At 35.3% G+C, this 23,466-nt stretch overlaps 1 protein-coding gene across 9 annotated transcripts in view; it reads left to right on the forward strand.

Annotated features, from left to right (window-relative positions):
• The window catches only part of LCORL (ligand dependent nuclear receptor corepressor like), a 166,305-nt gene that overhangs the window by 141,724 nt on the left and 1,115 nt on the right, over positions 1-23,466 (forward strand). For 2 of the 9 annotated variants that reach the window (XM_060148442.1, XM_060148445.1), the window contains one exon: positions 13,607-13,633. The exons of 4 other annotated variants lie outside the window; for them this stretch is intronic. In XM_060148442.1, coding sequence (XP_060004425.1) covers positions 13,607-13,633 — 27 coding nt within the window. Of the gene's footprint in view, positions 1-1,471; positions 2,173-11,512; positions 11,623-13,603; positions 13,634-23,466 lie in introns of all 9 variants that reach the window. 3 more of the 9 variants (XR_009540381.1, XM_060148441.1, XM_060148440.1) reach the window with 3 other exon arrangements.

The raw sequence follows: 23,466 nt of genomic DNA on the forward strand, positions 1-23,466 counted from the left end.
TTCAGTTCAATTATTTTACACTCCCAACCATGAAAACATTTACAAAAAATTATTTTCAGAAAAGAAAGGATACTGAGGTGATGTCCTGTCTTCATCTGTCTAGAGGTGGCAGTGGACTTAAAAAGTTTTACTGTACTTTCGTATCTCTTATCTCTTTGATAGCTACTTTATGTCAAATCACATGCTAGTTGTAGTAGTGAAACATTGGTTGAATCTAGCAAAGATACTGTTTTTCTAGAAAAATTTTGATCTAATTTGCAAAATTTGTTTTTGTTACTCAACGTAGTTTTTATAAAATGTAGATAAAATATTGCATACTTATCTGTGAAACAGGGTAAGCCAGTTTTAGGGAGGAAAATTTTTTAAATAAATCTCACTTCATTTTAAAAGAAAAATTCTTTAATTTTTAATATTCATGAACATAATAACCCTTTATTTAAACAAAATACAATCTTCTGTAGCAATTCATAATCAGCATATTTCAACTCCAACCCTGAATAAAATTTCTACAAGTCAGGAACTAACAACAACAAATAAAAGAAATCACAAGTGGGAGGCTATTTTCATGTACAGAGTTTGGTGATATGTTTAATTTAAATAGATACTTTTCTGAAACAGAATTCTTTTAATATATTTTATTCTTCTTGCTGCTGGTATTGGATTAAAAAGCCTTTTGTAGACCTCTACATTGGTTGCTAAGTAATCCTGGGTTTTAGTTAACATTAGATGTATGTTAGTTTTTGCAGTGGGACATTTTCCAGCATTTGAAATTAAATAATTAGGTAAGTAATGCCTTTAGTTTTGATGTAATTAATTTAGTATCTAAAATCAATTAAAAATAGATTTCATTTTTAAATAGCTTCAATTTTTATTTTCTTATTAGGTTAAAAGGCCTACAGTTTAATCTTAGAAAAGGCATTCTGTTATTTATATGAAATCTAAATCCCTTGATTGTGACTATGCAAAACTCTTTTTTATTCATAATTTTATTTTCACTACCTTGAAAAATATCTATTTTAAATAAAGATAAGAAAGATTTTCTCCTACATCTTACTTTTCTTATTTGTACTAATATGGACTGATAACCATCAAAATAATTTATAACATGTCTACTTTACAAAAATTTTAACTCCTTCTGAAGCACTTTCCATTAAATATTCTTAATATATCCAAAGCACTAAACATTAGCAATCTCTAAATATAATCATATCTATCATCAACAGCAGCTTTTATATCACAAAACATAGGGCTTTGCTTTGACTCATATTTTATCATAGGAAATTAATTATCACCAGTGCTTCATTTTATTTTTGCTAAACAATAATGAAGCTGTCACTATTGCAGCTCTCCATAGGAGTTAGGAGTCCAGCAATACCAAAATATCTTTTGTTCAAACTCTGTTAAAATTAAAATTCCTTACGATATTAGTATTTTTGCTGTAATTCATTTTTTGTTTGATTTTTATTTTTAGTTCAACTGTTGATGCAAAATCAGAGGAAGCTACTAAAATGGAAAAAGGAAAATCAGCATTAAGCAAAGTTTTGGAATCTTTGTGCATACATCACCAGCAACAAGTTTTGGCTATGTTGAAATTTCTAGTCCAAGAGCAGAATGCTGCTTCTCTTTGCTGTTGTAATACATCATATTCTGTGTCTTCAGAATCTCAAAATCCCCTTATTGAAGATGATTTAGATGGGCTCTCCTGTAGTTGTGAATATAGGCTGGCAGAAAGAGGGTATTTACACAATGAAAGACAAAGCCCTGGTTTTGTGCCTCTGCCAGTCTGTATTAAAGATATACATTGTTTATCTTGCCAAACTGTAACTATTGAACACATTAAGACAGTAGTGAATAGAGGAATTGCAAACAGTTATAATTCTCACAGGTGTTGTTCTGGACTCTTACCAAACATTCATTCCACAAAATCAGCCTTTCAGACTCCTCTTTCATCAAGGGAAATACGTGATGTTTCAATAAGTCTTAAAGACGTTTGTAGATCTCGAAGTCCCTCACCCCCACCATTATCACCTGTACAGACTGAAGGATTTGAAAAATTGAAAGATGTCATCTCAGAGCTTTCAGCCTTAGAAAATAACAGACTTGAAACAAACATTAACCAGCCTCCATCTCTGACACCAGCAGAAGTAAGCAGTGACAAAGATGATCATGAAGGTAAAATGCATAAAACTAAAAAATCCAGTAACTCTGATTGTTTGCTCTTGGAAGACAGCAATAATTGTACTACAAATCAAGAAAAAGGTGAGACTACTGTAATTTTTCAAGATTTAATGGATCGTATCAATGAAAAGTTAAAATCAATAGAAACGATAGATATGACAAACCTTATAAAATTATCTAGCAGTGATTGTAATAGAGATAATGATTTAAAATTGAGAGATTTAATAACCTCTCTCTTGCATAATGCAAAGGCCAGTGATTACAGTTTTATGGAATTACTGAGTCAACATGATAAAAAGGTAGAAAATAAAATTATTCAGACAAGATTTCGAAAGCGTCAAGAAACCTTACTTGCAATGCGCAACTCTCCTGATTCACCCATATTTAGAAGGCAGTCTTTACAGATAAAAAGAGAACTTGCTAGTCTTGATGAAAACTTTGTAAGAAAAAAATACACTGAAAAAAATCCAAGGAAATTTGTGTGCCACGATGAACTATTTTCAGCGGACAAAGAAGAATTCTATCATTGCCAAGGGCCGCCTTTACAAAATTCTAAAAACCTTCAAGGTAATAATCATGCAGAAACATTTTCACCAGATTATGGATTACAATCATTGCAACTACCTCTTAATTTAGAAGCTAACTTAGCTTTTGATGCATTTCCAGAAAGCTTTAAAACAACTTCTGAGAAAAGGAGCATAAGAAGATCACAGGAGAAATCTGTGGCTGGAAAAAATTTTTTGCAAAATCATAAAGAGAATCCAAAATTAGAGAATATTCAAACTCCTTTGAAAAGTGATGTCCCTGGACTTTTGAGCAGAACTAAACGAAATATTGTACCTCCAGGGTGGTATTCTATATATGTAACAAATAATTATATTTTCAAAAAATCACCTAAGGCCAAAAAAGTCTGTGACTCTACAAAAAAAAAAGATCCAGTAAAAAATATTCAGATTGAAAGCTCGAACAATATAGATTTAAACAAAATTGCAATGAATTCTAATTTACAAGTTGTTGTGGAACGTTTGGAAGATACAATAAATATGGCCAAAAAGTCTTGGAATAATCAGTCATTATCGGAAGGATATAAAGCATCCAAGAAATTGATCGAAATTGATGATAAAGATCAACATGCTGGTAGAAATATGACTCTTACTGTAAGTAGAATGACATGCAAAGAGCAGAGTTTATCAAAACCCATAGTGGCATCCACCAATATTAAAAGCAATCATATACCTACAATAGATTTGAATAACAAAAGACTTGATAACCAGAAAAAGTCATCTGTTTTAAATACACGTAGCTTGATTTCCAGTGTTGAAAATGTACCAACAAAATATGAAGCCATTGAAAGCTCTTCTTTTGCCAACTATTCTAGTCCTATCAAACTCATGTTTTTATCTGAGGTTAAAAGCAGTGAAGGAGTCAAATATACTTTAACTTCAGTTGGTAATTCCGAATCAAATTGCTATCTTCCTTCAGAAAAACGACCAACTCATCAAGTAAATGAAAAAAAAAAAGAAACAAATGAGAATATCCCAAATGCCAACTTTGAAAATTATAGTTCTAATCTTAATGATAGTGACGGTCTCCAAAAAGAACTAAACAAATTTAATTGTGCAAAAGAAACTGCAGAATCCTCTGCAGTGTTTACAGATGATATGAATAGTGATAAGCCACAAGAGGAACCTAAGGAATATTCAAGCAGTGCTATTGATTCATCTTTTAAAAGAAAACCAGGTAGACCTAAAAAAATAGGTCCCCAGGTTGTGAAACAGATTAAGCGACCAATTGGAAGACCACCCAAACCTAAAACTGACCAAACGGACATCACCATTTGCCAAAATGAGTCCTTTAGTGCTGAAAAGAAAAGCCCAGAATCTCTCTTATCAGAAGTAAAAGAAGGTATATATAAGAAGAGTATTATAGTAACTGTTATTTATGGAAGGTCAAGAAGAACTAAAAGGCATGTTTCTGAAGGAAGTGTAAACATAAGCAATGGTATGTCTTTAAATAATAACGTTGCTGCTTTTCCAACAGAATATAATAGTCTCAGAAATATTAGAGAATGTGAAATAGACTCGGGTGAAAGAATAAGTGCTATTTCAAGTCTGACTACTGAAACTGAGACCTTGGGGTCTGGCTTTGAATATGTTAGACCTATCAAGAACAAGTCTGTGATACCTCAACCTTCCAAGAACATTATTCGACCAAATCAGAAGTCTTTGGCAATAATTAGGAAGCCTGGTAGACCTGCAAAAGTGAAAATCTCTGGCATATCTGTGACTATTAATAGAATTTCACCTCAGGAGAGAGAAGTAAGTATTAGCAGCTGCTTACCTCCCTTAGAACAAGAGAATATATTAGAAAAAAATCTGCCTGAAGTAAAATATGATCACCAGTGCACCGTGGATACAAGGCACACTGAAGCTGACGAATTTAAGAATGGATCAAAAAGTATGGTTGCTACTATACCTTTGAGACATTCTATTAGGGATCGAAAACCATCTCTGCATTTCTTACATTCATTAGCATCTTCTGGTTCACTTATTTATAGAAATGCTCTGCTCCATAAATCGTGTAAACTCCATTTGCAGAAAGGTAAAAGTCAGAAGGACAAACATAAGCAGTCAAGGATTAAAATAGCTTCCAAAGGTACACCAGGAGCTAGAAATTCAAGGAATGCAAAAAAGCGTTTGGAAGATAAGTTAATACCCATTTCTGAAGTATCCTTGGACCCTATAATTTCATCAAACCCTTTGCTCAGGTGGTGGGCTGCTTCTACTTCAAACGATTCCTTATTAGAGGAATTAAACAATAGATTTGAGCAAATAACAAATGCTTGGGTGCCCGTGAGTGGAGATGAAGCTGAAAATTGTGTTCATAAAAAAAGAGAACACATTGAAAATGATAACTTCAAAATAGCAAGCCCTTTGGACACCTGTTTTTTAGAACTTGAAGTTTCACCTGTAAAAATGCTTTTTCGGAAAAAGTATGATTTGAATGAACTCTGTACCTGGTTTATGCAAACAACAGAAACGCAGTCTCTTTCACTAGTTAGAAAAGCAAATGCACGAAACCCTTTGGAAGTAATAAATACCAGAGGAATTAAATTAGGGACCAAATATTCTGATTTTAATACCAGCCCCTTCAGAAAGCACTTTAAAAAATTTGCACTATCTTCTCCTTCAAAATCAGCAGGGAAGTTGCATATACTGCATAAAGTGGTTAGCTCTCCACTCTTAAATGTGAAAAGTAATTTAACACTAACTAGGTTAAAAAGAACTGAGTTTAAGAGGTTGCGGCATGAAAGGTGGAGAAGAGAGGGAAAGCTGCACAGCCATGGAACAGGTGCTTGGATCTCTAAAAGGAGGAACTTAAGATTTTTTTGTCAGAACCAATTTTTGAGTAAGACTGAGGGAGGAACAAATGCTGACATCCCACGCCAAGGAAAAAACACAGTAGTTAATCAGTTTATTTTGCCACCTAAGGTCAGGGATGACTTTTTGCAACAGAGGGTGGCAATGTCTGACTTCAAAACACATGGTAGTTTAGAGAATAAATTTAAGTCAGAAGCAAAGGAGAATGGAACAAACTGCAGCCAAAAAGATTTTGAAAAGGGCCCAAGACTAGGAAATGTATGTCCAAATAATTGGAGGTCAAAAACCTTAAAAGATTGTAGAATATTTTTGAGGAAGATCAACTATCTTGAACACAGAAATACTTTTAAGTTAAATACAATCATTTACTCTCCTGAATCTGTTAACAGTGGAAGTAATCATCAAACTCACATAGAAGAATCAAAGCACATTACCTTAAGATCCCATTCTGCTAGGCAAAATTCTTTTAAAAAGCAATCTAAAGAAATAGAAAATGCTAAAGCAAATAGTCCTTCAAGCAATAAATTTCCTAGCCAACTTGACAATAGTAAATTAATTAAATGTGTTAACTATGACAAGAATCCTTCTGATAGTTCTGAAGTTCTTAGCAAATTGAACAAAAGAAAAAGACCACCATGGAAGACCACAGAAATGTCAACAAAAAGACATAAACGGCAGTCTTGCAACAGTGGACAAATGGCAAACTATTATTCAAAATCCCAACTAGGTAAGTTTTTCTCTACTTAATTTTAAAGTTTCATTGTAGGTGCCTTGAGTAAAGTATGAGATAATGGGTAGAAAAAGAACAGCTGATTTAGTTTTATTTCCAAAAAATTTGGACAATCTAATTTCTTGGCACCTAGTATGAAACTCGTGAAATTAGGTGCTGCTAAATGTCCCAGTGCACTTTCCCACACCTAAATGTGTCCAGGATTTCAAGCAAATTAAAGTATATTTGAGACATAGAAAGCTTCTAAAAATATTAACATAAACATTACCTGCTTTTGTATCTGATAGCTCTAATATAAAATATAGAAAACAGTTTGACAAATAAATATGCCCAAGTAACTATCTAAAAATTAACTACTACACTACAGGCTAATATATATTTATTGTCTTGATTTGAGACCATCTGGAAGTAAAAACTATCTCATGGCTAAATTGATAAAGACTATAACATGTAATAATCCTAGGGTATCAGTCTTACATACCATTAAGTTGTTAGGCCCTTTGGTACTACTTTGGGAACCACTTTAAGATTTTATTATTTAAAGAGTATCAAGGAACAAGATTTTTTTCCCCAATAAATCAGCAACTTGTTGAATAGTTTTTTCATATCTGACATTGAACTAGATTCCATGGATATAAAGGATTTCTTTATGGAGATGATCCGTAGCCTAGCAAGGGAGAAAGTCGTATACAGGTAATTTTAAGGTACTGCTAAATTCAGAATGCAAACTGAAATGACTTCAGCAAGTAATTATGGGCTTTACTCAGTTATACTGACCTGGCATTGGTGCCTCAGGGAGACTGTTACCCCTAGAACCTAGCAAAAATTGGGTGTAAACACTGTAGTTGCCATCATAGTGAGTTCAAGCTCTGCTTATTGATAGGTGCTAGACAATTTAGGATAAGTGAGAGTGTGGTAGTGCTTGTTGATTACTTCCCTGACATGAAAGAGTGCCAGGTTACATTTGGAAATTTAAGGATATTTTATCATATGGTTGCATTGTTACATTGTGTATTTTAGGGGAGGCTTTTGTGGGGTCCAGAAGGTATTGGCAGCTTTATTTTTGTTACCTTTTTAAAAAACTTTTTTAAAAGCTAAAAGAACACTCTCAGGTCCTAAATTAAAATATTAAAATCAGTAATTAAACTCAAGTTTTAATAGGTTAGAAGATTATTATGACCCCCAAAATTCAATTACTTAACTGAATAACTTTATAATACCTATTTCAGTATATCTAACATGCAGTGATTTTAAAATTTTAACTATCTAACATTCAGTGATTAAAATTTTAAAGGTGGTCAAATTAGAGTCTCCATTATGAAAGATGAGTCAAATCTAAAAGTAATGCCCTTTGTTTCTTGCCCTAAGGATAACTAAAAATAATATTATAACAAATAGTATATCGGGGAAAAAGAGGGAGGAAATCTGATAGTTATTTTTTTAAAAGAACTTATAATTCACCTAAAAATATTCACACATATTTTTAAAAGACTGCCATGAATGGAGAATAAAGTGTAGTGTTTCATTTTTAATTCTTTATACCATCCTCATTTCATACTAAAGCTAGTTTACATTGTCATTTTTCAACAGAACTGTATTTTGTTCCTTCCAGCTTCTTAACCATTGTATCTTTCTAAGGTATAAGTGTAAATTTATTTTAATATGATTCTTCACCTCACTATAAATATGAGATCACCCTAGAAAAATAAAATGGAAGATGCCTAATTATTACTTTTCAAATTAATTTCAAATCCTTGTGACATTTAAAAAATTCTTAATATCATATTAAGTGTTGTTTTTCACCTTTTCTCATTTTAAAAATTACTAGTAGTAGTTCCTGTTCTGCTTAAAGTTTTATTTATCTTTTACTGATAACTTTCCTTCTTTATTTTTTAACATTCTTTTTTTTTTCCATTCAATCAACAGGGACATTATTTTTATAAAGTTGTATTTATAGCAATATTTGTTATATTATCCGATTTCTAAATGTTTCTTAAGGTGTTGTTTTTTTCTCATTATTCTTGATAGTCCATACTTCTTTTTGCCTTTTTGGAAATGACACTAAAATTCATTATTAGTTTTATATGTGTTTTTCTTCTTCATAGAGTACTTAGTGACTGGAAATTGGAGATAGACTTTTAACAACAGGACTTTTTAGGTATATAATGAATTAATGGAATATTTCTGTTGATAAAGAGTTTTGCTTCTACCACAAATGTCTTGTTTTTAAACATTTCAAGATTAACTGTCCATATATAGTTTAATACACAGAAGTTTTAAAAGTTATACTTGACTACATTTGTACTGCTATATATCAACCGTAGACATGGAAAGGAAGAAGAAGAAATGCAATTCTATTCTATTCTTGTTTCAACAAATACTTTTTGAATGCCTACAATATGCTCTTAGGCACCGGAAAAGGTTCAAAAAGTTCTTTTTCCATCTAAGTGAGAAAAAGAAGATCTATATCACTTATTTATTCAATATATAGAGTGTATTTTATGTTTTAAGTGGGATATTATATGGTTTAAGAGGGTAGAATGGTGAAAGTCATGGTTTGTACTCTTAAGGAGCTTATCATCTCATGGGGGATAGTGAATAGGCAATTCTGGTAGAAAGATGAGTGCTGTGATGGGAGAGATTGACTGTAGGAGCACGTCACAGGGAAATTGAACCCAGGTTCAGAGAATTAGGCAAGGATTCCTACTTTTAAGCTGGAATTTGAAGGATGACAAAGTATTAGAAGTCCAGAGAGTATTTCAGGCAGAAGCAAATTGCAGAGGGAAAATTTGGGTGGCAGAAGAGAGCAGGCTTGTCTGGAGCACTGGTTAATTTAGTTCATATAGCTGAGACACAAAATAGGAATTAAGGATGGGGCAGGGGGTAGATGGAAAAATGGCAGAAGATAAAGCTACCGATGGAAGCATAGCCCAAATTGTGAGGTCAGCATCAGTTGATGAAAAAAAATATATCTGGAGCCCTAATAGTGGCAGTAATGGGGAAGAATCGATATATTTGAGAGAAATCCATGAAGTAGAATCAACCTGTCTTAGAGAAGAGAGGAATGAAGGATAACATCCAGGTTTTCGGCTTCAGCATCTGGGTAGGTGATTGTAATATTCACTGAGATATAAGAGAACACTCAAGGTGTTCAGTTTTAGACATAAGAAATTTGAGGTATCTAGTGGGGTATCCAAGAAAAGATGTTTAGGAAGGAATGAGTTAATATGGGTTTTTTGCTCAGGAGAGGGGTCTGAGCTGGAGATACAGATTTTGGGGGCAGCAAATAATTGAAGCCATAGAGTGGAAGAGACTGTTCAGTGTAAAATATGAAGAACATAGGGTCTCGGAGCCCCAAAGATATGGAGAAAGGAAAAGATATGTGTAAAAGGAGACTGATGAGTAGTCAGGAGGTAAGAGGAGAGCCAGCAGAGCGTGGCGAAACGAAATATGTTTTAAGAAGAGAAAAAACAACAGTGTAAAATGTTATTAAGAGGTCAGTTAGGCCTTGAAATGTTCCATTGAACATAGCACAAGAGGTTATTTTAGAGATTTGGGAGAGAGCAGTTTTGGTGGACTAATAGAGCCAGAAATGTTGTGATTGACTAAATGCAGGAAGAGGAAATGAAGAAAATTAGCACAGAAAAATGTAAATAGCTATGATTGGAGAGAAAATAGGGAAGTAGTGAGAGGAAGCCCAGTTGAAGGATGTTTAGATGCCAATGGGAAGAAGCCAGTGGGAAAAAAAAGATTGAAGATAGAAAAATGAGATGGCAAGTAGGAACAATGGAGTGAAGCCCCTGACTTCATTATGGGATATCTTGGGGCATCATTAGAGAGATTGGTTTTGGCCAGAAGAGTCATTTCTCTCTTAAAACGTGAGGATAGTGGGGATAATATATGAGGATGCAAAGCAGTTTATGGGCAGAATATTCAGGATAGTAGAGTCTATTTTCTATGAATCAAGAGGTAATCTAAGAGTAGCATGGTGGGCATTGAGCTCTGTGGATAATGTTTGAAATACTGTCTCAAGAAATAACAGGATTGAACAGCTTTGTGATTTTATCTCAGTTGCCAGCATGTAAGCTTGGAGAAAGGTGGGCCCTTATACTTAAGAGTAATTAGGTTCACCAAGTGGGTGTAACAGGAAGAAAAGAGATCAAACCAAGAATTTATTCTGTGAATTGTGATAAACTATGTGATCAAAGTGTAATTCTAAGGAGTCTTTTTCTAATAGCTGCACAGAGTGTAGATTTGAGGGGAGGGCAGAATGGGGTGTGTGAAGGGCCAATTGTAAGAGATGGTTTCGGAGGTGATAATGGCCTAAAATTGTGTGTGACTATTGAAAATAATAATATAGACCTCTTCAATGTCAGTGTCTTGAATTCCTAAAGCAAAGGTGTGCCTTTTCCTAATTGATACATATCTGGATGTAATAAATGGACTTTGGACACCTCTGAGGAAATTTCAAACTAGAATGACCTAGTGTGTACTTAAAGCTACTATTTTCCTAAAACGTTAAATTTTCCCATAAAAATTCAGAACTCAAGTTGACACTTTCGATTGGATTGAAAAAAGTTCAGTTTGTCAGCTTCTCCTGTTTTGTGGTCTATCCTCAAAACCGACTGAATATATATATATATATATATATATATATATATATATATATATATATATTCTTTCCATTCAGAATTCTGGTTTTCACTCAGGTGTATAACTGATGGGTGATTACTCCTTTAACTACCTAAAACTGATACTAACCGTGCATACTTCTGGTCCTGCTAATGAACATTTTACCATATTTTTTTTTTGAATCCTAACTCAAGATATTCTTTTAAATTTGTATGATTGAGGCAACCCTCGGCACAGAGTATCCTTTAGCATTTAAAAAGAAAATTTAGAATTAGAGTTACTTCATGTGCTGTTACTCAGCATCATAATTATCTTCTAATGGAAAAACTGTGAAGCAGAGAGTAGATGATTTTCTGAATTTCATTCTGATAGAAAAACGTTTCCAGATGATTTAGTCACCTTAATCTAGTTTGCTACGCAAGCATTCCAAAGGTGTATTCCAGGAAATGCTCGTCCACCAAGATGTTCTGTGTGCAGAGCGTTCTGTGGTCTAATAACGTTGGGAAATGCTCCCTTCTCTTTCCTGCGCTTATTGAGTCGCAGTGCCCCATTAGCATGTTAAACTGCATTCTCCAAATTTTATATCCCACAGAACACAGTCTGGGCAACATAATTAGGAAGCACTGCTCTACATAGTTTCCTGCTAGGCTTTCTCTGTACTTACTGTGATGTTCCCAGAAAGAAAGCAATGACTGTAAAACTGTAAGTTAATCTATGTACTAGATTTGTTCTTGTTGTACGTAAATTGTTAGAGTAATCAAAATTAAATTGTAAGTGCTTTACTAAGATTCACCATTGAAAGAAGACACATAATTAATATTTTAGGCTTTGTGGGCTTTATAATCTCTGTTGCAACTACTCAATTCAGCTTCTGTGGCATAAAAATAGCAATAGACAAACACATAAGTGAATGAGCATGGCAATGTTCCAATAAAACTGCTTACAGATGCCCCAAGTTAGAAAGTTAATTTTGTTTGAAAATAGTGCTGTACTCCATATCCATTAATAGGGAGAATCAAACAAATTATCTTTCTTCAGCTTATACTAATTATGTTGCCAAAGTGAAAAAACAACTTGAAATATTTTTTGATAAGTTCTCTGAGTTCCTTTGTAACTCTAATGTCTAACAATGCATGGTGGATCAGCCTATTTTGTGTAATAAGTTTCGTTTTTGTATATTAGATTTTATTTCATAATGAGTTAAGAAAGGAAGAGCTGTGGTAGCAGTCAGTTCATGTGGCTTTCGTCTCTGTATTACAGACCATGAGAAAGTATCTTACGAGTTTAGGAAAACATACGAGATCAGTGTCTCCTCAAGTCTTAATTTATCCACACTTAATTTGGTCAGAACTGGATGAAACAAAGACAGATATTTTAATGTAAGAAATAATAAATACATTGACCTATTCTTTATTACATGGGCTTCATATTACCATTTTACTTGCCAGTTCCATCAGTAAAAATATTAAAACTGTGACCCAATAATTTAAAGTATTCTAATGAAATCAAAAAATGTTAATAAAACTCCATTCTGTTTACAATTGGTTATTTTCCCATCATTATAATTTTCATAGGAACTGAGTAAAGAGAAGAATGTTAGGTTTTAAAGAGTTTTAATATAGTATTATTGCCATAATACTATGTTAAGATATGAAACAGCTACTTTAGTAATTCCTTGTCTTGATTTTTTGTCTTAGAATTGTTATTGCATATCTTATATACCATTGCTTTGTCAACTGTTACGGACATTCTGCTTTACTAATTGCCCCGTATCTTTCATGGAAAACTATTCAATTTATTCAACAAATATTGTATATTTTTCTTTTGATCTACCATGCATTGTTAGATACTAGAGTTACAAAGGAACTCAGGGAACTTATCAAAAAATATTTCAAGTTGTTTTTTCACTTTGGCAACATAATTAGTATAAGTTAAAGAAAGATAATTTGTTTGATTCTCCCTTTTTTTTGCGGTACGCGGGCCTCTCACTGCTGTGGCCTCTCCCGTTGCGGAGCACAGGCTCCGGATGCGCAGGCTCAGTGGCCATGGCTCACGGGCCTAGCCTCTGCGAGGCATGTGGGATCCTCCTGGACCGGGGCACGAACCTGAGTCCAGGCGACCCTGCATCAGCAGGCACTCTCAACCACTGCGCCACCAGGGAAGCCCTGATTCTCCCTTTTAATGGATATGGAGTACAGCACTATTTTCAAACAAAATTAACTTTCTAACTTGGGGCGTCTGTAAGTAGTTTTATTGGAACATTGCCATGCTCATTCACTTATGTGTTTGTCTATTGCTGTTTTTATGCCACAGAAGCTGAATTGAGTAGTTGCAACAGAGATTATAAAGCCCACAAAGTCTAATATATTAATTATCTGGCCCTTTGCAGAAAAAGTTTGCTGACCCCTGGTAATATCAGTAGAATTTTAATAAGGTGTGACTAGAAAAAAAATTATTGTATTTTTTTAGTAAATTAAGATTATTATATCCAGTTAATTCCCAACACCCATCCATACTCACTCCCTGTTGTCCACTCCCACCTCACACACAATACATTTCTGACGTGTAGTTGTGTTATTTTGTTTTTCTCTATGGAACAAGACCTGTCTTTATCCAGCACAGTGGTGCTGGGGGAGCATCAATGCCAGTTTTATTCTGTTTTGTAAACCTTTATTCTCCCCAGCAGCCTCCAGACCTGCTTTGTCTATCTGAGGTAAGTTCAAGGGTCGCCCTTCTCTTCCTTAACCAGCTGCTACCACCTGTTAGAAAGAGATTGATTTCAGTGCTTCACACCTTAAATTCCTTCCTCAAGTGTTCTCCTCTCCCCTTTTCTACCCCTTTTTTCCTTCTCTATTTCTTCACTTAGTAATTCAAAATTTTTAATTCAGCTTTCATGGCTACCATGTTTTTCTCCTCATTTTTCCTGGGCAGTAAATAGTTTTCTTTGTAGTGGAGCTGAGTATCCTGTGATTATCATAATATAAAGCCTACTGAATTCACCTTTTGTTTAATTACAGAAAAATAAAAGGCAGAGTAGGTGTGTGAATGATTTCATCCTGCCAGGTTTTTTTCTTCCTTGTTTTTGTTTAATTTTAAGCAAGATCTTGGCTTCTTTTTTCTCCCCCTCAATTCCAGTTCTAGGCAACCTGGAAAATTCATTTGTTTGCTTCTTTGCCTCTGTGTTATATAAACGTACAGAAGGCTAGATTTTAAAAGCCAGTATCTATAGACCCCATTAATTCTTTCAAAAAGGTTTGTCTCCTGTGTGCCAGGCAGTATGCTAGACATATGGAATATGATGGGGGGACAAAACCAGATGTCACTCCATTCACGGTCAAGTTTGTTTGGAGAGGCAGACATTGAGAAAACAGTTACACAAATCTTACAACTTCTTAATTCGTAGGTGGTACTATGAGAATTCCTTATAGGGAGATCTTATCAAGTCAGAGAAGTGAAGGAAGACTTCTGAGGAAATGACCATTGAGCTGAGTGAGAGTGAGTAGGAAGACTGAGTAGGAACCAACTAGGCCAAGTGGCAGAGAATGGGGAGGGGAGCAGTGACCTTCCAGGAAGAACTGAATGTGAAAAAAGTATGAGGCATGGTATTCCTGGCGGGTAAGAGGGATAAGACATGACTGGTGTGTCTTGAGTCAAGACGGAAAGGAGGAGCGTGATGTCAGGTGTGGTGAAGATTGAGGAGCAAGTGAAGGATAGACCATGCACGTTCTCAAAAACCATGTTCACGTCCTCTCAGTGGCTAATTTTACCCCACTAGTCAGGTAGTACCAACACCTGTCTGAGGACTCTACTTAATGCCCCAGGGGCTAGGAGGTCTTTCCATTCTTTTTGGTGGGAACACCAATCATATCCAGTCCTGTATGGCCTCTAGGTATTTTCCAGCTGGTCCTTTTCAGTGGTCTTTCTCACAGCCTTGGGAAGCATTAATGTACTGATCAGTATTTATCTACAGACTTGCGAGGAGCTCTGGAACTAGCTCTCTCTGCAGCTCTCTATCCTGTATTCTGCTCCACACATTCTAGTCACCTGGGACTCCTTCACCTCCAAACTCTGTCTTCCTTTCTCAAGAAGATTTCCAAGCTCTATTTGGGTTCCCCCTATATTGCAGCCTGGAAACTCTCCAAGCAGTAAGCCAGAGAAAATTTTAGGTCTTACCACCTTTTGCTTCCCTTTTGTCAGGAATCATTGTCATCCTGTACTTCCTGTCATCCATTATCTTAAAAACATTATTTCATATATTTTGTGGGGTTTTTTTAAGTTGTTTAAAGTGAGAGGGCAAATTCATTTTGTTACTTCATCATGGCCAGAAACAAATATCCCAGATTTATTTTTTTAACAAATATTTATCCAGTTTCTGTATGCTAGGTGCTGAAAATAATATACTGAACAAGACCAGCAGGGATTTCTACTGTCATCAAGCTTGTATTTTTTTGGGAGGGGGGAAAAATAAAATAGAAAACAGAAGGCACTGGTAAATTCTGTGTTAATGAAATTAAATGACATAAGGAGTTTTTAGGGAGTGCTGCTTTAGGTTGAGTACTCAGGAAAATTGAGATATCTAGGATATCATTCATGACTGAAACTGAGTATGGATGAGAGCTAAGGGAGAGTATAGGAGAAGAAGAAAAGAAAGCCTGGGACTCAACCTTGAGAAATGCCAATATGTATTCTGCAGGTAGAGTGGGTATGCCTTGCAGTGACAGGAAGAGGCAGAGGAAAGCCAGTATTGTTTTTTGTCTCAAAAGCCAAAAAAAAGTGAGTCTCAAGAAAGAGTGTATCTTACTCTGCTCAGGCTGCCATAACAAAATAACATGGACTGCATGACTTAAACAACAGAAATTTATTGCCTCACAGTTCTGGAGGCTGGGAAGTCCAAGATCTGGAGGGTTCTGTGTTGCCGATGAGAGCTCTTTTCCTGGCTTGCAGGCCATTTTCCCGTTCTCTGGTATCTCCTTCTCGTCTTATAGGGACATCAATCCTATTGGATTATGGCCCTGCCCTGTGACCTCATTTCACCTTAATTACTTCCTAAAAGCCCTGTATCTCTTAATATATAAATCTGAGGCAGGGAGACGGGAGGGGCATGGGGGAGAGAGGGGCCCGACACAATCCAGTCCATAGCAGAAGAAATGGGCAACAGTGTTGAATGTTGTTAGGAAGGCAAAAAAGTTGAAACTAAAGATCGTTCATTAGACTTATCATTTCATTGGTGACTTTAGTGCTGTCCTCATGGAGTAAAAGGCCTGGAAGCTGGATTGGAGTAGGTTAAAGAATGAGAGGTATCGAAAATGGTGGGAGCAAGTATAGGACAACTCATTAAAGTAATCTAACTCTAAAAATATTAACCTCAGGAAGGTAAAAGATTGAGTGAAGCCTTGTTTTTTAAGGAATGAGAGACCTCGCACTTGTTTAAACATCATGGTGAGGATCCAATTGAGAAGAGATGGTCTATTATTTATCTATTGCCACAGCAATGCTACATTACACACCACCCCAAAACTCGTTAGCTTAAAGTAAATAAGCATTTATTTCACTCATGAATCAGTGATTTGAAAATAAGCCTGGAGGTTCTTTGGATATTGGCTGGGCTCCGTCGAGTGTTTTGGGGTTAGCTGGCTGTCAAGTGGATAGCTTCGCCCTGCTCCATAGCAGCTTCCCCCTGAGTCTCTCATAGCCATCCAGTAAACCAGCCCAGGCATGTTCTCAGGGCAAAAGCAGAGGTGTAAAAGTGAGCATAAATGCCCAATTTCTCAACTTCAGCTTGCATCATATTTGCTAATATCCCATTAGCTAGAGCAAATCACATAGGTGAGGCAGAATGAGAGGACATGGTAAAATGACAGGGCAGAGAGAGTGCATATAGTGATGGGTGAAGAACTGAGGCTACTAATGGAATTAATCTGCCACAGATGGTATATTTAAAAAAAAAATAAGAGGGTCGGAATCATTGATGATGATCATTGATAAGTTCCTGAGAAGGCCTGTGGGAACAGGGTTCAAAAACATTTGTTCTAAGTCATGCCAGGTTCGGCGATCTTTTACAGTTAGTTGGCATTATTTTAGATAAACAACTTGCTAATTGCTTTTACTTTCATATTAGTACTGAAGTTTTCTATTTTATTTTTATAAAGGTATGTGAATCACATGTAGTTACTGAATATTTGAATACAGTACTGCTTTAGGCACAGTTGTACTAATTTAATATACAAGTTCACTAAGAAATTCAGGGATCCCTACAAGGCCAAGAATCATTTCTAAGTCACGTAGCAATGCAAACTGTTCATTGATTCCTGGAGAGAATTTGTTTTGTACCTTTGATCTGACTGCAATCTCCTTCATTCCATTCAACTAAAAATTCAGGTAGATTATCTCATTTCTCAGTAGAAATGATTCAATTCTAAATGTTTTCTTTTGAATTCTTGATTACCATGGTTTGCTCTCTAATAATCATGGTAGCACTTACTAATTAAGCACATACTATGCACCATGTGTTAATCTTTCTTTTTTTTTAACATCTTTTTTGGAGTATAATTGCTTTACAATGGTGTGTTAGTTTCTGCTTTTTAACAAAGTGAATCAGCTATACATATACATATATCCCCATATCTTCTCCCTCTTGCGTCTCCCTCCCACCCACCCTATCTCACCCCTCTAGGTGATCACAAAGCACCAAGCCCATCTGCCTGTGCTGTGCTGCTGCTTCCTACTAGCTATCTATTTTACATTTGGTAGTGTATATATGTCCATGCCACTCTCTCGCTTTGTCCCAGCTTATCCTTCCCCCTCCCTGTGTCCTCAAGGCCATTCTCTACATCTGCATCTTTATACCTGTCTTGCCCCTAGGTTCTTCTTTTTTTTTTTTAGATTCCATATATACATGATAGCATACAATATTTCTTTTTCTCTTTCTGACTTACTCCACTCTATATGACAGACTCTAGGTCCATCCACCTCACTAGAAATAACTCAATTTCGTTTCTTTTTATGGCTGAGTAATATTCCATTGTATATATGTGCCACATCTTCTTTATCCATTCATCTGTCGATGGACACTTAGGTTGCTTCCATGTCCTGGCTATTGTAAATAGTGCTGCAATGAACATTGTGGTACATGACCCTTTTTGAATTATGGTTTTCTCAGGGTATATATGCCCAGTAGTGGGATTGCTGGGTCATGTGGTAGTTCTGTTTTTAGTTTTTTAAGGAACCTCCATACTGTTCTCCATAGTGGCTGTATCAGTTTACATTCCCACCAACAGTGTAGGAGGGTTCCCTTTTCTCCACACCCTCTCCAGCATTTATTGTTCATAGATTTTTTGATGATGGCCATTCTGACTGGTGTGAGGTGATATCTCATTGTAGTTTTGATTTGCATTTCTCTAATGATTAGTGATGTTGAGCATCCTTTCATGTGTTTGTTGGCAATCTGTATACGTGCTAATCTTTTATTGAAAAAGTAATTTTCCTAAAATTGGTTGCAGTAAAATTGCAAATCTAGGACTCTAATCCGAGACTCTCAGATTTCCAAGTCTTGCTCTTAACCACCAGGTTCTTCTGCTCCTCCAGTAACCACATCAAATAATCAAAAGCAAGTCAGAAAAAATGGCTGGCTTAAAATCTCCCCCTTAACAATCTGTCAAAGCCTTTAAATTCATCAGTATCTTACCAAAGGGAAATTTTACTCTTGAGATAAATTAAGTCTTTTAAAAAAACCATAAAACCTGTACAACCTAACTCTTAGAGAGTTTGCCAACAAGAGAAAGGATCTATTTGGTTGTGTTAGACCTCATGGTTCACTAGTGGACCATGTTTACCTGGCTACATTGTATGGCTTTTTTACGTTTGATCCCCTTTAAGCCCAGAGATTCAAAATTAAACTGTCGTATTATTATCTGACTATACAAATTATAGGAACAAACTAGTATGGTGAACATTGTAGAAACAAATCATACACATATCTGCCATACTTTATTCCCAAACATGTAATTTTTTATTTTGATTTTTGTTATTAGTACTAACATTTATTGACTCCTTACTATGTGTCCAGCTGGGCATATTACATGCATTCTCTATGCCAGGTGCTTTATCTACATCAACTCATTTAATAATCACATTACCCTTAAGATGGTGGTATTCTATCTTCACTATCCAGTTAAATTGAAGCTTAGAGGCTAAGGAGTGTACACTCAGCGGGTGAGTGATTTGATTCAGGATCAGAACTCAGGCTCTAAAGTCTCCCTCTGTCCCACTTTCCTAAAATCCTCATCCCTGAAGACCTATTTCAAATGTTTTTCCCCCTCATCTCCCCACTTCTGGGATTCATCTTTCCCTTCTCTGTAATCCCTTTGCCCTTAGGTACTCCTTTTTTTACTGCTTTTAATTCTGGTAACTTATGAATACTTTTTCCCCACTGTCTCCTTACCAAGCTGCAAAACGCTTGAAGACAGATACCATCACAGTCTTTTATATTCCTAACATATTAGGTAGGTACTGGTTAAGGATTTAACTTTACTTAACAGCGGACCTTGCTGATGAACACATGCCAGCTCCGTATAGAAGTGACACATTTTGCTCTGTGGCATGGTCCTCTATACTGGCCTCCTAGAACCTAAGAACCATCACATTTAGGGTCCAGTAGACCAATGACTTCATTTTTATAACTTATTACATCCAAAACATGGGAATACACTTGTCTACTTCAGGAAGGTTCTCTAGTTTTGCAGACTGACAACCATATCATGATATTTGGACAGATTTGTAGAGAGATCAGGGTCAAAGACAGTGCTGAGTTACAACTATTCAGTAAACTTTTTACTGAATTAACAGTAATTAATTCAGTTAATTATTTCCAAAGGAAAATAAACCAGTCACCCACTGGCATTAAGTTCAAATTTGATGGTTTCAGCGACATTATAGCAACTATTCAAATTCCAAATCCTATATCAGAATTGTTTATCCATGCATACAATTGAGTTCTTTCTCTCTTTGAAAAGATAAACTTGTGTTCCCTGAAACCCTTAACCTAAAGAATAGTTTTATGGTAGCTCTCATGTCAGTCTCTGCCCTAACGTTTTTTCTTTTTTCACACTGAGAAATTAAAAGATATGACTGGCAGCCCCCTCTTTAGTTAAACATAAAGAAAAGTCATGCTCTAAACATATAGGTCTCCTGGATAAGGTTATGGCCGTAGGCCAGACATGTGGCGTATGTTAAGTATTCTAAAGAAATAGATAAATGGATATTAACACGAAGGGAGAATCATGACAGAATCACAAACCAAGAGTCAGTGTGCAGGATAGTGTAAATAGATCATAGGCCCTGTAGACTCACTTAGTTGTGTGACCTTGGGTCAGTCATTTTACTTCTTTGAGCCTCAGTGGATGATTGTTAGAACTTAATGAGGTAATGTAAAAAAGGCTTTTAGCATAGTACCTGGCATATAGCAACTGCTCTACAAATGCTATTTTCGGACCTGTCTTGATCACACTAAAATTTGTTTCCTGCAGTGTGGCTCACCTTAAGTTTATTGTCTGTATGACAGAAATGAACTATCACATATCTCCAGTAATAAGTAAAACAAGTTTAAATTATAAGTTGTATATATTAAAAATTATTTTTGTTAGAATTATCAGTATCATTACTTTAAATCACAGATGATGATTGTTTGGATTTTCATAACTCACAAATGATTTTTATCTTTGATACTTTCCAAATGCACATATTCTATAAACTTTCATTCAGATGGTGGAGAGGGGCTTTGTCTTAGGGTGAGTGAAATTACTGGAGTATTGAAAATAGGCTGAGCTGTCTGCCATAATCATTGCAGGCACCCTTTGCCCTTATTCAGCCTCACTTGCCATCTGGGATCCTGGATGGTAGAGATAGAGTTAGAAGGGGACTTACTTCGGATAAGTACCTCTCTCCAGCTTCTTCCCCCTTTCACCAAAGTATGTGCGTTTGCATTTGTTTATAGCTCCATATGCTTATTAAAGCATGTTAACTGACTCTAATTAGATCATCAGAAACATGTAAGCAGGGAAGATGTCATTTACTTTTGTTTTTCTACAGATGAGGAAAGTGAGGCTGAAGGAGGCTAAGGTTACATGTCCAAGGTCATAAGGCTGCTTATTAATATTGTCAGAACTGGAACCTGGGTCCTGACATTATTTTCCCCAATTCTTTACTCTCAAGAGTACCACTGGATACACTATTGCTGGGCTTTCATTAGAATCCTGGATATGGACATATAAAGCCACTTTATCAGATGATTCAAATGCTGCTCCTTAAGCTTTTTAATCATGATGTAAAACAGAGAAGCCATGAAATAAAAGACTGATAAATTTGATGATATAAAATTTAAAATGGATTCATGACAAACTCACTGTAAGCAGATACAAACAACAAATAAACTAGGCAGGGTGGGGAGGGGTGGGATTCGATTAATCCCACCCCTGTGGATTAATCACACAGAACACAGGATTAATTCTTAACTGCCTGGCTATACGAGAGAAGTCATCGTCTCAACTGGCAACACAGAAAAGGAAATACAAATGGCTTCAAGATATGAAAATAAGTTTACTGAGAAGAGAAATGCAAATTAAGCCAGGGCATACAGTTTTTTAAGCTTCCCTAAATTTTATTATACATTGTTATAAGAGTTTGAGGGAAGACATTTTCATATATCATTGGTCAGAGTGTAAAAATGTACACAGTCTGTGAAGGGAATTTCGGTAATATCTATCAAAATTTTTAAAGCACCGGTTGACCCAGCCATGCCAATCCTAGACAGCAGTCCTGAAGATGTACTTGCACATATACTTAAAGAGACACACATAAGAATATTCAATACATTGATATTTTTAAGCAAAAGATTGGAATAGCCCAAAAGTTTGTCAGTTGAAGACTGGCTAAGTCAATTATGACATAGCCGTGGAATGGAGTTCTATGTACCTATTAAAAGAATCAAATATTCATTGTACAAATATGGAACAATCTCCAAAATATATAAGCAAGATACAGAACAGTATTCAGAATTGTGTAGGGGGAAAGGAGATATTTGAAACAGACATATATACATATATATCAATGCAGAGAGACTATCTGGAATAATACACAAGAAATTGGCAACAGTAGTTGCTCCTGGAAGAGGAGCTAGGAGCAGTGAGAGACTTCATTGTATAACATTTTGTAGTTATCTATTTTTAATTTTGCAAATTTATTACCTATTTTTAAAACATGAAAACATTGTTTAAAAAATACATTAAGTTGAACATTAATCTTTCACTTGGTACAAATGTATATGATTCTATGACAAATTTCTAACATTAAACCTAACTAGTCAAAATTTTAATTTCCAAATATAAAGGTATATTTGTTAAAAATTCCTGTAGACTGCAAATTTTTTGAAAGCGTGGACTATATCTTCATCTTTGTATCCAAAAGTGCTTTCTGATGGGTATTCAAAAACTGTTAATTTGACTGGTAGAGAAGATGGAATTGAAAAGTGCTCTGGTAAGTACTGGATTATAATTAGAGATCGAGATTCTTATATTAGTTCTCATACATCTGGTTAGAACACTCTGAAAAATAGCAGTTTATTTTTCTATTTTCCTATATCTTAGTTTCCCTATCATCTCTTTTAAAAAAAAAAGCGGGGAAGTGGGGACTAGAAAGGTCACTTCTAGCTCTGCTGTTCTAATGCCTCTGGTTCTAGCGCTTCAAGATCAGTAGTGCCCAAACTTCAAACACCAGCTAGTTTTGTTTTTGTAGGTATATATTTATGAATTAAACATGTCAATCTGTATATTGGTACTAACAACATTTAGTTCTTTCTTGACTATTTTCTTCCCATGCATGTGTATAGTTTTGTGCATCCCTGGCATTTGTGTTCCCAAATTTGGAGTACACTCTAGAAAAGTAACTTTAAAAGTCTTTAAAGTATTGAAAAGAACAATAGTGTAGTTACTGAATAGTATTCTCTGATGAATACAGCTTTGTCAATCAAATAGCAAACAGAAAACAGAAAAAAAAATCGTTTTTAGGACTATGATTTGTTGCTCCATGCCGTTGTTTTATTGTAGAGTTTGATGCCTGATATACTTACCTACCAAGCTACCTCAATATCATTGTATTTTTATAGCTTGCTTTAGAGTTTCTCAAAGAGTCATACATCAGACTTTCTTGTTTTGAAAATACAAATAAAAATATGAAGACTAGCAGTCCTTGGAGGAAGGAAAAACATTACTGTTGTTATTGATCATATCTCTAGGTTTTGGATATTATTTTAATGATGATTTACTATTTTTGATGAACAATCTTTTAAGCTGTCATTTTGTTTCATTATTTATAAAAATTGAAACCATGTCATTCGGTGGAACTGGGACTGTTTGGGGAGAACTCAACTCAGTGAAAATATAATGGCTGTTAAAATATGGTTTAACAGGTTAAATCTCTGGCTTATTGAATGGCAAGTGAGTCAGTTGTTTGAAGTTGTAAGGAGAGAAGTCTGGATGCTGCTGCCATTTACCA

The sequence above is a fragment of the Lagenorhynchus albirostris genome, chromosome 4, assembly GCF_949774975.1.
Source record: "Lagenorhynchus albirostris chromosome 4, mLagAlb1.1, whole genome shotgun sequence".
NCBI lineage: Eukaryota > Metazoa > Chordata > Mammalia > Artiodactyla > Delphinidae > Lagenorhynchus > Lagenorhynchus albirostris.